At 42.1% G+C, this 15,811-nt stretch overlaps 1 protein-coding gene and 1 pseudogene across 4 annotated transcripts in view; one reads left to right on the forward strand and one right to left on the reverse strand.

Moving 5' to 3' along the window:
- CDH23 (cadherin related 23) overlaps positions 1 to 15,811 on the reverse strand; it is a 573,109-nt gene that overhangs the window by 279,922 nt on the left and 277,376 nt on the right. For all 4 annotated transcript variants that reach the window (XM_075934954.2, XM_075934952.2, XM_075934956.2 and 1 more), the window contains one exon: positions 9,623 to 9,811. In XM_075934954.2, the coding sequence (XP_075791069.2) occupies positions 9,623 to 9,811 (189 nt within the window). The remainder of the gene's footprint in view (positions 1 to 9,622; positions 9,812 to 15,811) is intronic.
- On the forward strand, positions 10,115 to 14,239 carry LOC149523993 (uncharacterized; annotated as a pseudogene).

Genomic DNA, 15,811 nt, shown 5'->3' on the forward strand with positions numbered 1-15,811 from the left:
TAACAGGAAAACAACAAAAGAAGAAAATCAAGATTTGAACTTAAACATTTGGCAAAGAATGACATTTAGCTATATTTATAATTGTGACCAAATCATGACAGGAGACTCAAGGAGCTTGGCTTGTTTACCTTAACCAAAAGAAGGCTGAGGGGGGACATGATTGCACTCTTTAAATATATTAGAGGGATAAATACCAGAGAGGGAGAGGAATTATTTAAGCTTAATACCAATGTGGACACAAGAACAAATGGATATACGCTGGATAGTAGGAAGTTTAGACTTGAGATTAGACGAAGGTTTCTAACCATTAGAGGAGTGAGGTTCTGGAACGGCCTTCCAAGGGAAGCAGTGGGGGCAAAAGATCTATCTGGTTTCAAGATTAAACTAGATGGGTTTATGAAGGGGATGGTTTGATGAGATAACATGATCTTCGTAACTAATTGACCATTCATTATCAGTGGGAAATAGGTCAATGGAGGGATGATAGGAGTTACTATAGAGAACTTTCTGGGTGTCTGGCTGATAAGTCTTGCCCACATGGTCAAGATTTAGCTGATCGCCATATTTGGGGTCGGGAAGGAATTTTCCTCCAGGGTAGATTGGCAGAGGCCCTGGAGGTTTTTCGCCTTCCTCTGTAGCATGGAGTACAGATCACAGCTGGAGGATTCTCTGCATCTTGGGGTCTTCAAAGTATTTGAAGGCTTCAATATCTGAGATATAGGTGAGAGGATTATTCTAGGAGGGGTGGGTGAGATTCTGTGGCCTGCACTGTGCAGGGGGTCAGGCTAGATGATCATAATGGTCCCTTCTGACCTTAAAAGTCTATGAGTCTATGACAGATCAAAAGTCTTTGGGTACAATCCTCACCCTTGAAATCAATGGGATATTTGCCATTAACTTCAACAGGGCCAGAATTTCCCCCTGTCAGACTAAAATGAATTCTCTGCTCTGAACTCCAAGGTTTATGTGGGGGGAAATGCTCAAAGCTAGCAGGTTTATTGCTACCTTGAAACTACTATGTTCATGTACATAAAAAAGTTAAATATTCTACTTTTCATACAAAAATGGTTTTAGGGTTTTGGGGGCTTTTTAGCAGAGTAAACAAACTGCTCATGAATGTTTCTAAAATGAATCTCATTTCTCCAAGAAGGCTGTCCAGATGAGTAATCTTGCCATTTTGAATGCACACCTATCACGAGAGCCTCTGTAATTTACCTTTTACAGCACTGCAGTTTCACAGGTTGCAAGCATCTATTCGCAGCCATGCTAGAAAGCATGACCTGACAGTTCCAATCTCCACAAAGTTCAAGCCCCTCTCAATTCATACACTGTTCCCCCAATAGATTTTTAAAACACCAACTTCCTGGTTAATCTAGGTCAGAGCTACTCAACTTTAGAAGCCTTGGGGGCCACAGTCATACAGAATATGCCAAGGGCTGCAACTTAAGTGTGGTTGTATGTACATGCAAATATATATGCAAATAGCTTCTTTCACACTGATGGGCATGAATACACAGATTAATGCAAGACTATACAACACGCAGGTCCAATTTAAGTCAGCTCTGCTGATATTAATAAAATGCAATATTTACCCGATTTCCACCCATATGACAGCACTTTTCATGAGGAATTTGACAACTAAAAAACATATCTGCAAAAGAGCATTATATTGACTCATCGTTGTGGAGCGTGTTCAAAGGATCCCACCTAAAGGCTGTGTGTTGAATCCTGCATAAACCCAAACTGCACCATGGGCCTCAAAGAAACAGGCCGCATGCAGCCTACAGGCCATGTGTTGAGTAGCTCTGATCTAGGTGCTGCCTAAGAATATGAGTGACTACTTTTGGAAAACGTGATGAGTGCAGCAACGTACCATGCCATTTCTATGCACAATAACTCCACTGATTTTATTAAAATCAAAGGTAAGGATCTCATCAGCTTCAATGGCAGAACAATTAGGGCAGGGCAAAGTGATTTTGACAACTGCAACCAATCTGTTTGGGAGCTACAGAAGCTGAAAGAAACTTCATTGCGAACCACAAAACTAGTTTATTTTCTGTATTCATTACTTAAATGGACGCATGACTTTTCTCACTTTTTAAAATAAGAGAGGGTGAAGACTGGACTGAATTTGCAGAGATGTGTTATACACTCTATAAACAGAGCTTTGAAGCAGAAACAATGATAGAGCCTTTGCTCTATTGACACATTCTTACTACAATGTCCTTCAATTAAAGAGCTGCTGACACTTCTTGGAACATTATGACAAATACTCAGTTGAGAAACAATCCCAGCTACCCATCATCTTATTTGTAATTCTGTTCTTTATTTGCTAAGGACATTTGCAAGAAAGCATGACCTTATTAGCACTGAAGTGCTCACCTGCATGTCTCTCACCTGAAGTCATAACTCTGTAATACAGGTCATAATTAATTATTCTGATTAGTACTTTGTCATAATTCCTTCACACATGAAAACAACTATGTTGGCAAGCTCTTGCAAAAACTTGTGAATTTCATCCACAGGAGAAATTGGTCACGATTCTAGCAAACATTGTTTTTTTGATAAATAATAGTGCAGTTACAGCCTCAGAACAAATTCTAAATATTCCTTTTGCCGCAAATGAAAATGTGCTATTTTTACAGAGACATTATACATTTTAATCAGCCATCTAATTTTTTCCCCTACAATATTGCAATTATAGTTTCAGGTAGATTGAATAAATACCAGGAATAGAATAATTGAAAAAAAAACCCTAATATTATGTTGTCCTGCAAATATTCTTCATATGGTAACAATAAAGGGGGAAGGGGAGAGAAATAAAAATCCTCTATGCCACAGAAACAGGACTGTTTTTAGATATTTTAGAAACTTCTCCATGTGGTGCTACCAGGGTTTTCTTTTTGTTTAGGTTTTTTTTTGGTTTTGTTTTTTAAAGGAGGCATTGTAGACTGTGGCATAGTTGTAAGTTAGGATAGTAGAAGAAAAAGGCCATGAATTTCATGAGTCAAATATGAAGAGTAATTGAAGAGTATAACCCTAGGGCTGGAAAACCTAATGGAATTCCTAAGTGAAATGGTTCAGTACTATAATAAATAGAAGGTCCATTAACAGCAGCAGAGAACGAGTCACTGATGCTGTAGGCAAATGTTACTAGGTGTAACTGCAGCCACTGAAGAGTAGTAAGAAAATAAGTATCCCAGCTCCCCTTCCTGCCAAGCCATCTAAGAACTACACCAAGCAATCATCATGTAGGTTTAAAGGTTTAATGGGATAGAAGATGGGTAGAAGATGGGGTACACAGATATCCCGATAGCTGCTTCTGGAATGTCATGTTGTATCATGGCGGGAGGGGAGAGGTTACTCACCTCGTGCAGTAAGTGGTGTTCTTCAAGATGGGTGTCCCTGTGGGTCCTCACCATAGGCGTCTCAGCACCCCGTGCTTAGAATCAGAACTTTTTAGCAGCAGTACCCTGTGTGCCGATGCACATGCACAGTGCCGCTTCCGCTGTAGCGAGCGTGCTGACACACGCGTGTTGTTAACCATCCCCAGTTTCCTTCTTCACCATGGAGAGATTTTAAGACTCTGAAGCAAAGGGGAGGAGGGAGGGTCATGGAGTGCCCACAGGAACACCCATCTTGAAGAACACCATTTACCGCACAAGGTGAATAAACTCTTTTCTTTCTGAAGGAGTGTCCCTGTGGGCACGCCACTGTAGGTGACTATGGAGCAGTGCCCTGAGAATTTGGAAGGGGAGGCTTCAGACGTGTATTGTATTGGATAGAACTGCCACTCCAAATGTAGTGTGTTTAAAGGCATACGTATCTACGGCATAATGCTTAGTGACGGTATGTACTGAAGCCCATGTTGTGGCCCTACAAATGTCAGTGATAGGGACATTCTGCAGGAAAACTGTAGAGGTAGCTACTGCTCTGGTAGAGTGAGCTGGTATTTGATCTGGGAGTGGTACTTTGTTGATCAAGTAACACATCTTGATGCAATTAACTATCCATTTAGAGAGTCGTTGTTTGGAAAAGGCTTGATCTTTAGAATGATCTGCTATGTCTAGGAGAACATCTAAATTGCTTTGTTCTTTCCAGGTAGAAGGCAATGGCATGGTGGACATCTAAGAAATGGAGATGAGCAGCATTGGCATTTGGATGAGGCTTCTGGCAAAAGACCAGTAAGTATAATGGGTTGTTAATGTGGAACTGCAAAACCACTTTGGGAAGAAATTTTGGGTGAGGTCTGAGCACTTCACCCTTATAAAATACGGTAAAAGGAGAATCGGCCATGCGTGCAGCGAGCTTGCTAACTCTTCTTGCCATGGTAATGGCTATGAGAAAGCGACTTTCATCAAGAGATGCAAAAGCGAACAAGTTACCATTGGTTAAAACAGGCAACCAGTCAAGGTTGTAAGGACAAGGTTAGGATCCCAAGATGGTGGAGTTTGCCTAAATTGAGGGAACACACTGAGCTCTTTCAGGAACCTTTTCATAGTAGGGTGAGCAAAGTCCCTCTGTTTGGGAATGCTTGCTTGAAAATGCCACCAAATCAAACTTACCAGTTAAAGTTCAGAGGCTCTGCTTCTTCAAGGAAAGCAGGTAGTCTAGCACCCTCGACAGAGTGAATGATAGTGAACTGAGTGTGGCCCAAAGAACAAAACGTTGTCATTTTTTAGCATAGGTTTTCCTGGTACTCTGTTTGCATCTGTTCATGATGAAGTGCTGGATCACTTCCAAATAGGTAGAGTTGGAAGTGATCAGCCTTGAAGGAGACAGGCTTTGAGGTGTAACCGCTGGATGTCTGAGTGGAGAATTTGGCCCTCGTCCTGTGATAGGAGGTTTGAGACTTGTGGAAGATGAAGTGGGGGAGCCACAGATATGTGACAGGTAAGGAAACTAGGTTTGCCTGGGCCATACCAGTGCTACAAATATGATTTGAGCCCTTTCCTGCTTTATTTTCTGGATGACTTTGTTGAGTAGTGGTAGGGGTGGAAAAGCATATGCTAGTTTGTCAACCCAGTTGAATAATAGGGCATTGCCTAGGGAGTGCTTGCCCAGGACTGCTCTGGAACAGTACTTGGGGCATTTCACATTGTAAAACATGGTGAACAAGTCTATGTCCGAAAGCCCCACTTTTGGAATATGGTATGCAAGAATTGTGGATGGATCTCCCACTCGTATTTCTGAAGAAAGTTTCAGCTCAGATGGTCTGCCATCATATTTTGCTTTCCTGGGAGGTAGACTGCTGAAATGATCACATGCACCAGTGCCACAGAGCTGTGGCCTCTTTGCAAAGATGGTAAGACCTGGCTCCTCCTTGACTGTTTATATAAAACATGCAATCCATGTTGTCTGTGAGTATTCTTACTGATTCATTGTAAATCAGAGGGAGAAAATATTCACATGCTTGTCTGATCACTCGGAGCTCCAGAATATTGATGCAAAGTGATGACTTAGGTGGAGACCATCTTCCCTGAATGTTCTGTTTGTCCAGGTGTGCAACTCATCCTTCTCAAGAAGCATTTGTGGTTATTGTGATGGATGGAGGGGTGCGTTAGAATGGCATCCCCTTGCAAAGGTTGCTGGACTGCAACCATCAATGTAGGGATTCTTTTACCCTTTTTGGAAGGCTCAAGATCTTGTGCAGACGGTGCTTATGTGGTCGAAAACAGGTGCTGAGCCATGCTTAGAGGCAATCCATGTGCAACCAGGCATATGGCACCACATAAGTTGCAGCTGACATGTGGCTGAGCAATCGTAGGCATTGTATGGCTGACATCATAAGGCTGTTGATAATGGTTTGAGCTAATAAAGCTAGAGACTGGAAACAGTGAAGTGGAAGGTTGGCTTATGCTCAGATGCAGTTCTGCATTGCACCTATGAATTCCAACTCCTGAGTAGGAGTCAGGTGGAACTTCTGTGTGTTTATTTGTAGGCCCAGAGTGTTGAACCAAGTTGATAGTTCTTGCTGTGGAGTCCATTGCTAGTCGGGCTGAGGAAGCTACTATGAGGCAGTCATCCAGGTATGGGAAGATTATCACTGCTGATCTTCTTAAGTGTGCTATCGCTACTGCAAGAACCTTTGAAAATACCTTTGGGGGTGAGGCAAGTCTGAAGGGAAGGACACAGTATTGGTAGTGATAGTCTTTTAGGGTCAATGTGAGAAACTCCCTGTGCAATGGGAGAATTGTAATGTGAAAGTAGGCATCTTGTAGGTCGAGGGACAACATCCAGTTTCCTTTTTCCTAAGACAGAATTATCTTTGCCAGCATTACAATGGTGAGGTGTTGTTTCTTTAGGTATTTTTTCAGTCTGGAGACCCATCTTGGATCTGTGCAATCTCCTGATTTTTTGGAGTCAAGTAGTATCAGGAATAAAAACCCTTTCCCCTGTGGGGAGGGCAGCACTGGTTCTATTGCTCCCTTTGTGAGAAGCTTGTCTATCTCCTGTTGTAGGAGAGTTTTGGGAGAGGGGTCACTGAAGAGGAATGGGAAAGGGGGTTGTGTTGGAGAGAAGAAGAGGAAAGGGATGGTATAACCCTTGGGAGATTATCTCCTATGCTCAACTATCAGAAATTATATGCGACCAGGCTTGATGGAAAGGGTGCAGATTGTAACAACGCTGACTCAGTATAGGAGTCGATGTTGCACCCTCAAACAATTCCTCAAAATGCCTGTCTAGTGGTTGCTGACTGGGGCACAGTTGACTGGTCTGGAGGCTGCCTCTTCTTCTGCTGTCTCTGATGCCATCTTAAGTAGTAGCCTCTCTTGTGGGAGGTGTACGAGGATGATCTAGCTCAAGAAATATAAAGGCAGTACTGCCTCTTCTTAGGCTGAGAGATGTACATGCCTAAGGTCTTCAATGTAGCCCTAGAATCTTTGAGAATATGTAGGGATCTGTCCATTGATGTAGAGAATAATTTTTGACCTTCAAAAGGAAGATCCTCAACTGTATTTTGCACCTCCCTAGGAAACCCTGAGACATGTAACCAGAAGGCCCTGTGCATCACAACAGATATCACCAAAGAATGGTGTGCTGTGTCAACTGAATCCAAGGAGGCTTGCAATGCCATCTTGGCTATGAATGACCTCGCCTCAAGATTGGGTTTGAAGGGGACCTCGGGGAGGTGTTCAATAAAGGTATTCATTTTGTTGAAAAGTTTGGAAGTATATTTTGATAGGAGGGCCAAATAATTAGCAATCCTAAATTGCAAGAATGCAGATGAGTAGGGATTGCATCCCAATATATCCAACCTCTTCCATTTCCTGTTATATGGTGTTGACTTGAAATGGGCCTTTTGTCCCTGGTGTGAACCACTTCAACTACAAGGGAGTTAGGGGCTGGGTGAGTAAGCAGGAACTCTGCCCCTTTGGCTGACACACAATATTTCTTATCAGCCCTTTTGGATGCTGGAGATTTGGAGGCTGCCAGATGATCCTAGCTGGATCCAGGATGGCCTCGTTTATGGAGAGTGCTATCTTGGATGAGGCAGAGGCATGAAGAATATCTATAAATGTATGCTGGACTTCAGGAACTTCCACTAGGGAGATGTCCAGTGAATCCACAACCCTTCATCCTTGCTAGGAAAAAGTGGAGCTGAGCTAGAGTGGGTGACAAGCCTGGTTGGTCCCTCAAACCTAGGAGTGGTATCGGTGCCAAAGAGGGTGGTCCCCAGTATCAATGTGACCACCAGCTCTTGCTGTGTGTTCAGTGGACATGGTGATGGAAATAATGGTACCGACCGTGCAGTTATTTGGGTATACTGTGGCATGGTCTGAAGGCATTATTCGATCGAGTCCTTGGTACCAGAGATGTCTCAGTATGCAGTCCCAGTGCCATCTTAAATAGGGTCTCTACCAACGGATCTGAGTGCCTCTGAGTACCGATGTGCTGTGTCAGTTTTGGTTTTGAGGTGGAGTCTGCAAAGTGTGCTTCATTGGTAGGCACCACCCCTCAGAACTTGTTCACACCGGCTGTGCCTGGAACCTGCTTATCCCCTGAAGCTTGTGCCATCGGTGCGAAGGAAGGCTTCTCTTGAGGTGATTCCTTTTTTGTAGGCCTTTTTGTGGTGGGAGAGGATGTGCGCTTTCTCCTTGACATCTCCTTCTCTGGAGGCTCCTGCAGTACCTTTGTCCCTTGGTCCGAAACTGCCATAGGAGATGTTTGCAGAGAAGAGGCTTGTAATACCGGTTCTGACACTGGTCTCACTGTCTTCACCATTAGAAGCTTGAACTGCAGATCCCTGGTCTTTAGGGACCTGGAGGATGTGGTTTTTTTGTTTTTGTTTTTTTAAGAAAATAGGAAGAAAAGGCACCCGAATTCCCTAAAGGAAATGCTAACAAGAAAGAACTACACTAACAACAATTTTATCTGCTATAAAGAGCTGCAGTGCTGCTTAGTTCCGCCCTTGCCAGAGGCAGTTGAGAAGGAACTGAGGATGGTTGACATTGACATGCACACTATGGAGTGAGCAGCATCGTGCATGCACATCAGCACCCAGGGGCAGCCCAAAGTTCAATTACAAGTGCAGGGTTGCTGAGACACCCACAGTGGAGTGCCCACAGGGACACTCCTCCAAGAAGAAAAACTGCTTTAAAAGGGCATGTGGAATACAGGAGAGGAAACAAGAGGATCTGTGTGGATTTCCTTCCATAACTATTCATTTGTTGAAGCTCTCTGGTTACTGATTAACTTTCTTAGCTTATTTATCTTTACTTCATCTTCTTTACAATGAGAACTGAAAGTGCCTTGATAAAGAGGTTGAAAAGTTGTCCGTTCTTTATCATTTCTAGAACAGCCTGTGTAGTTTGGATGAACTTCTATCTGTAATTTTTAAACAACACATTGAGATTCATGGCCTCTATCCATACACCTCTAACAGCAGCACCTAGTAGAACTTTTTTCTTCTAAAAGAGACTATCACTGTCACAAAATGTTCTGTATTATGTGGTTTTAGCCTCCTCTATGCACTGACACAAACCAAGCCCTTTATTGTTTTTTTTGTTTGTTTTTTGTTTTTTTTAAAAGACAAGTAAAGATCAGACAGACACATTGGATTGAATACATATTACCACAGGACACATATCTTCAACTTTCACACAGCCTATTCATTTAAATGTTCTTTAATCATATTGTATCTGTAGATTTTAATGCACAGATAACTGTATGGTAGGGCTCTGATGACTAAGTTGCATCTCGTCACAGTTTATGTCAGCACCGCAGAATCATCCCCATTTATAGGATAAGCTGGAGAAAGGAAGCTGATTACCAGACAGGTGCCCTGAAGCACACAAGAACTGGTATGTGGTACAACCATATTCACATTAGTCTTATTTTACAAAAGCAACAAGAGATTCGTGAAATTGTCTGCATTTTAGGGACTGATGGGGTAGAGTGATAGCTGTAGAAGGTACTGGAAAATATCCAAGGCATGCAGGTATCCTAGGTATAACCGCACTCCTCATTACATATTAGTACCCACTTATCTCTCTGTGGTCTGCGTACTATTCTAAATACAACATGCAAATTACACAAAAGGTATCAGAGGTATGTGACAGAGGATTCCGTAGGGTGCATCCGCAGCAAGTGACTATTGATAATCATTCTGATGTCTTACCTCATCTTTATCCTGCACCTGGATGAAAAGGGGAAGGGCAAAGCCCACCTGAGCCAGCTCTGGGATGCCAACGCTGTATTCAGAACTATTGAACTCAGGGGCATTGTCGTTTATGTCGATGACAAGGACATTGAAGGTGGTGATCACTGTGGCATTGGAGGGGGTGCGGTCATCGTTCAGCTCTGTACCCTGCAAGGGAAAAGAACAAGTATAAGAGAAATGCAGAAGATTGTGGGCCATCATATAGAAATTACATACGAGCACTGCATTTGACTGCTGTCACTGAGACAAAGTCAATGGCACAGTAATAGCCTTTCCTTGTCTTTCATATCATGGAGGCTGCATGATTTGACCAAGGCTTTAAATGTGCATTTGTGGTCTAAGTTTAGTGTTCAAAGTAATAGACTGATAACTGTGACTTCAGTCAAGCATAAAGTAGTCAGGATCTGTGCAAACTCCCTCACCTCCTAGGTCTGCCAAGGATGGGCACACATGAATTTTTACCTGAACTATCCCACTCCTATCACTCAGACTATATTTGTTACTATTGATTTACAAATCCACCTCTCATGTAAATGAGAGGCGGCTTTGTAAATCAGTAGTAACAAATATTTATAGATGTGCTCTGTGGGACCAAAACTGTTGTCTCCCATTATGATACTGTGCACTGTAATGACACAAACTCATAACTGTGACACGCATACAGGAATACAGGAGATTTTTTTCCCCTCCACTAGTATTAATGTCAAGATTGTCAACATCTTGCAAAGTAGCCGAGCAGGATATGGGAGACACTTCTCAAAACCAGGGTTTCTCATAAGATCTGGGGAAGGCAGTGACATCAGGTTCTTCAGGGCCTCTCCTGAAGTCAGATTAGCAATAGCAAAAATCATGTTGTGATGTGATGGAGACAAATGTCCACTAGAAAAATAGGAAAAGATCAGCAAACTTGTTTTACTTGTGACTTAAAATAGGTTTGGCTGCAAATGTGAAGGACCAGGGCATACGTTCCCATGAGACATCAAAATTTATAATGCTGAGCTTTGGAGCGGAGTGTGGAGCTGGAGCATGGAGCTGCAGGTTTTTGCCCGGCGCTGGAGCGGAGCCAGAGCACAGAAAATCTTGACTGCTCCAGTGGTTTTTTTTCATTTTCAATCCAAAATGAATGATATTTTAGCAAGAAAGTCCTAATGGTGCCAAAAAGTTTCAGATTGTATAACAACTGATATTAACATTTACTTTACCACTTTACATAATATGTCACAGTTATTCTCACTTCAGCCGAAATAAAGATTTAATGTACAGATACAAAATTACAAAGTTTTTTGGAGATATGTTTTATTAAAGAATCAGATAATTATCAGACATCTGGCAACACTGCAGACTGCTCCCATCCTTGTGCAAAGGGTAGGCGAGTATGTACTTGCGTAGATTAGATAGTTAGATTATTATGTGTTTATTTTCAACCTTGTAACATGTAGCCTCGTTACTTCCCAACAATTAATGTTGCAGAACAGCAATAGCATGTACTAACGCTACGGCACATACCAAATTTCATTGATATATCTATATTAAAGCGTTTTTAAGATATTAATTAAAACTTGGAAAATATTTCAAATATTTTTACCGCAAAATTTCATAAGAAAAACTAACTTGCAATTTATACATAAAAATGTATATTAATTATGTATATTAAAAATACTTCTTGCTTCATTAAAACTGCTAGAAATGTGTTAAAATATTAAAATATACTTTAATAATAATTTTGTGTAAAAAGAAAATGCGATCATTTTTGTCCAGAAAATCCAAAATAAATTCTAAGTACCTTAAGTGGTTACGATATCACAAGCAGGTACGTTATAAAAAAAGTAATGCTTTTGTTCATTGCTTTTCGAAGATCATAACAAGAAACATTTGGATGCGGTAGCAGCACAAGATTTGGCCATGGCTTCAACAAAAAAAATCAAATCTGCCCACCATGATTGATAGCCAATTTACAGAAAAGGATCTCAATGACGTCTTTACTTTTGAATTTGAAAAGCCCAAATTTGGGCTTTTGGGAAAAGCAAAGAAGATATCGGCAACGTGCAAGGTGGAAAAGGAAGTGAATGGCGAGCTCAAAAAATGTAGCTCCAAGACAAGTGAAGCAAGTGCAGTGAAAAGTTTCAACCTTAGGCGGCATGTAAAATGTAACCATCCTGAAAACTACACGGCTCTGGTTACAAAAATGGACCAGGAAGATGAGGCAAAACAGAAAGCTGACGTGGCTAAACGACGTTCATCTGGCTCTTTGAAAACTCCTGGAGAAAAGATTTTTTGCAGAGCTTCATCTGAAAAGAAACCCAAAATTGTGCAAACAAAACTTGATTCATATTTGAAATCCTCAAAGGTTACAGTCACCATGGATGCCAATACTTTCCATGAAAGGCTGATGGAAATGGTTTGCTTGAGTTCAACACCGCTCACTACCTTCAGGCTAAAGAACAAAAGACTCCAAAAAATTGCAGGTGAAATGGGTCAGCAGCTTGGCGTTTCGACGGGACACGATGCGGTTCATCATTTAGTTGTCAGCACAGCTGAGACCGGTTGCGAAGAGCTCAAGAAAGCTTTGGAGCAAAAATTGTGCTACCTGAAAATGGATGCAGCAACCCATGGAAACAGAAATTTCCTTACAATCAATGCTCAATACTACAAAGAAGGAAAAGATAAAGCTGTGGTAAAAACCTTGGACATAATCCACACTGAAGGGCGTCAATTCTTCCTACGTAAAAAGTCAAGTAAAAGCTATTTTAGACTATCTATTTGGGATCAGTGAAATGCAAGTGCTGAGCATCTGCGTTGACAATGCAGCAAACATGACGTGTGCCGTCAAAAATTTCAGCGAGGACAGTGAAACCATTTCTACCTCTGGGTATGTCTACACTACCCCCCTAGTTCGAACTAGGGGGGGTAATGTAGTCATATGGAGTTGCAAATGAAGCCCGGGATTTGAATTTTCCAGGCTTCATTTGCATAAAGCTGGCCGGTGCCATTTTTAAATGCCGGCTAGTTCGGACCCCGTGCCACGCGAGGCGTACAGCTGGTTCGGATTAGGAAGCCTAATCCGAACGAGCTAGTCCGTGCTGCGTGTAGCCACACGGCACGGGGTCCAAACTAGCCGGCATTTAAAAATGGCGCCGGCCGGCTTTATGCAAATGAAGCCCAGGAAATTCAAATCCCGGGCTTCATTTGCAACTCCGTATGACTACATTACCCCCCCCTAGTTCGAACTACGGGGGGTAGTGTAGACATACCCTCTGAGAATAGGGATGTGGACAGAACTGAAGCTATTTTGCCTGATGAAGGAACTAAAGGAATGGATGAAATCAAACTCAACATAGATGCTGCTGTCCAATGAGTTACTGACCTCATACTTCCAACATGGCTTCATGAGAACGACTCAAAAGTCCAACTGATGAGGTGTGGTGTTCACACTCTTCAGTTGGCAATCTGGGATGGTCTGAACAAAGAACATGCGAAGAAATTTCTGGCAAAAATTCGACAAAGTCGTTGTCAAAGACGAACCCAAAGTATTCAAAGTGTTCTGCTTGATCTACATGGGGTAACTCTATCATTGGATACTGTGACTCACTGGGGTTCAACATTTGCGATGATTGATCGGCTTCTCATTTTTTAGTCTTACTGTGAACAAGTGGCTGCTGCTGGAATAAGAGAACTCAAGTTAACAAAAGCTGAATGGGATGAAGTGAAGAACCTGCGAGACCTCTTGACAAAGCCAAACCAAACAACCGTGAATCTTCAAGCTGTCGATGTAACCCCAGGAGTATTAATGAAGGAATGGCAAAAACTGTCAACATTCTTGCAAGAAAATGGTAGACAAATTGCAGAAGGAATCCTATCCTCCATGCAGAAACGCAAAGAGAAGCTTTTTGAAAATATTCATTTCCTTGCTGGAGTTTTTGTTGACCCACGGTATTGGATTCTTCTTACCTCAAGGGAAATACCAAAGGCAAAGGAAGGGCTCCTTGATATTGCTCGATGACTCAAAAAACAAAATCTATTGCTACATTTGAACTTGGCGAAAGAGGTTGAAGAAAACAAAACACAACAAAGTCATCAACAATCGAATTTGCAGTTTCGGAAAGTTCACATCCTTCAGAAATAGCAGGCTGTTCTCAGACTTCTATCTCCACTCTGAACTTGTTCGAGTGTCCATCCCTGAGACGTCTTCAACCATCACAGGCAAATGGAGATAATTCAAGCACCAATTCTTCATATGACGATGACTTCGAAAAGGAATTGGATAAACAAGAAAGACGCTGGCGAGTTTCTGCAATTCATAATTGTAATGAAGCATTATTCAAGAGAAACTTTCGGGAAGATTGTGAGGTGATAGAGTCTATTGGTAGGCTAAAAGTTAAGTCTGTTTTTGAGGCAATTCACAGCTACCCACACCGCATTCAGGCTGCCTGTAGAATTGCTTCGAGCATGCCAACAACTCAAGCTAGTGTAGAGTGACTGTTTTCGGCTTTAAAGTTCATTTTAAATGATCTGCGGCAGGCTATGAAAGATGACTTGATAGCTGCAATAATTTTATACAGATTGAATTATGAATGATTCTAGTTTGTATCATTGCTGATGACATTTAAATTGTTTTAAAACTCTGAATAAAAATGTTTTTTCAAAATTACAGTATGCACATTTTATTTAGTTAAAAATTAATTTGAGTCGGAGCGCGGAGTCGGAAAGGAGCTGGAGCAGTCATTAATGGTGCGGGAGCAGAGCTGGAGCAGAGCAATTCAAAAATGTGATTGCTCTAAGTCCCTGTTACAGTGAGTTCTTTTTGGGGGGAAGGGGGTGGAGGGAAAGAAGCGGGGAGCTGAAGAATGAATCTTCTTATTGTCAAAGAAACTAGAATGGCGAAGAACATTGAAAATAGCATTTTTCCTTTGTATAATCTACAAAAATGGAGACAAGACCATATGAGGCACGGGGAGGAAAGAACCCCCTGCAGCTCCAATGAACATGGGAGGGCAGGCAGAGGGGGCTGTTAAAGATCATCCTGAGGCTAAGATTGCGGAGTTCATAAAAATCAGCATTTCCACAGATTGGCATTTGGGCCTGTTCTCTCTATATAAATAGTTTCTAGTTTTTAACCCCCAAATCAACCTTGCTCCCTCTCTGCCTTCCCGAGAATCAAGGGAAAGAAGCAGGAATCCAAAGGATGATAATAGTATATTGACCGTGTGGAACTCCACAGAAAGACCCTCACCAGAGGTCAAGCAGAGTAATTACATGTCATTTTCTCTCCCTGACAAAATGCTGCCCCTACCACAGCAAGGAGGTGATCTGTGCTCTTCCAAAGCTGGCTGCCATCCTACCAATCATTGACCTATCTAACATGCTGAGCTCCCTCCCCGCCCACCCCAGCCCATTGGAATCCATGCTTCTAAATGTGTTTCCAACTAACTGGCTGACTTGGTATTGATTTTGATTAAAGGACTGAAAACAGAGTTGGGGGAACAGTTCTCTGGTGGGGCATTGTGGTATTGGAATGTTATGCTTCGATGCACTTTCAAGATGAAGTGACTTTTAGCCTTTTCTTTTGAATCCTTTTACCACACAACTTGGACATACATGCAGCTAAAGGATGTGCTGCACACCAAAAATACAGGTACCTTGAGATCTGAAAATAAGACCCATTTTTGTCATGCATCCCACAGTACCTATTAGCTTCATCAGCACATTCCCCCATTCGAAGAGGTTGAGAACTGTAGTGTCTGCGTCTAGCCTCCTCCCATCCAGAGGAGTACCCCTCAGCCAGAACAGAGCAGTACATACACTGCAGAAGACAGAGACCACCAGAAAAGACGTACCCAGGGCAGAAAGTCTCAGAGGGGTAGCTATGTAAGTTTGCAATTTTAAAAACAACTAGCAGCCCTGTGGCACCTTAGCGACTAACAAATATATTATGAGCTTTCATAGGTAAAGATTACTTCATCGGGTGAGTTAGACTAACCCGGGGCAGAAGTTCACAGAGTTTTGGAAAGGCTAACTGAGCTAGTGGGAGTCAGGAAGAATGACAGGAAACAGAACATGTAAATTCTATGTCCATCTCCCTCAGTCTAGAGATCATGGGGTCTGGCTCTGATGCTGGACAAGGAGAAAGAGGTCCTTCACTGTAAATAG

Source organism: Pelodiscus sinensis, chromosome 8 (genome assembly GCF_052426305.1).
Source record: "Pelodiscus sinensis isolate ZL-2025 chromosome 8, ASM5242630v1, whole genome shotgun sequence".
Taxonomy (NCBI): Eukaryota; Metazoa; Chordata; order Testudines; family Trionychidae; genus Pelodiscus; species Pelodiscus sinensis.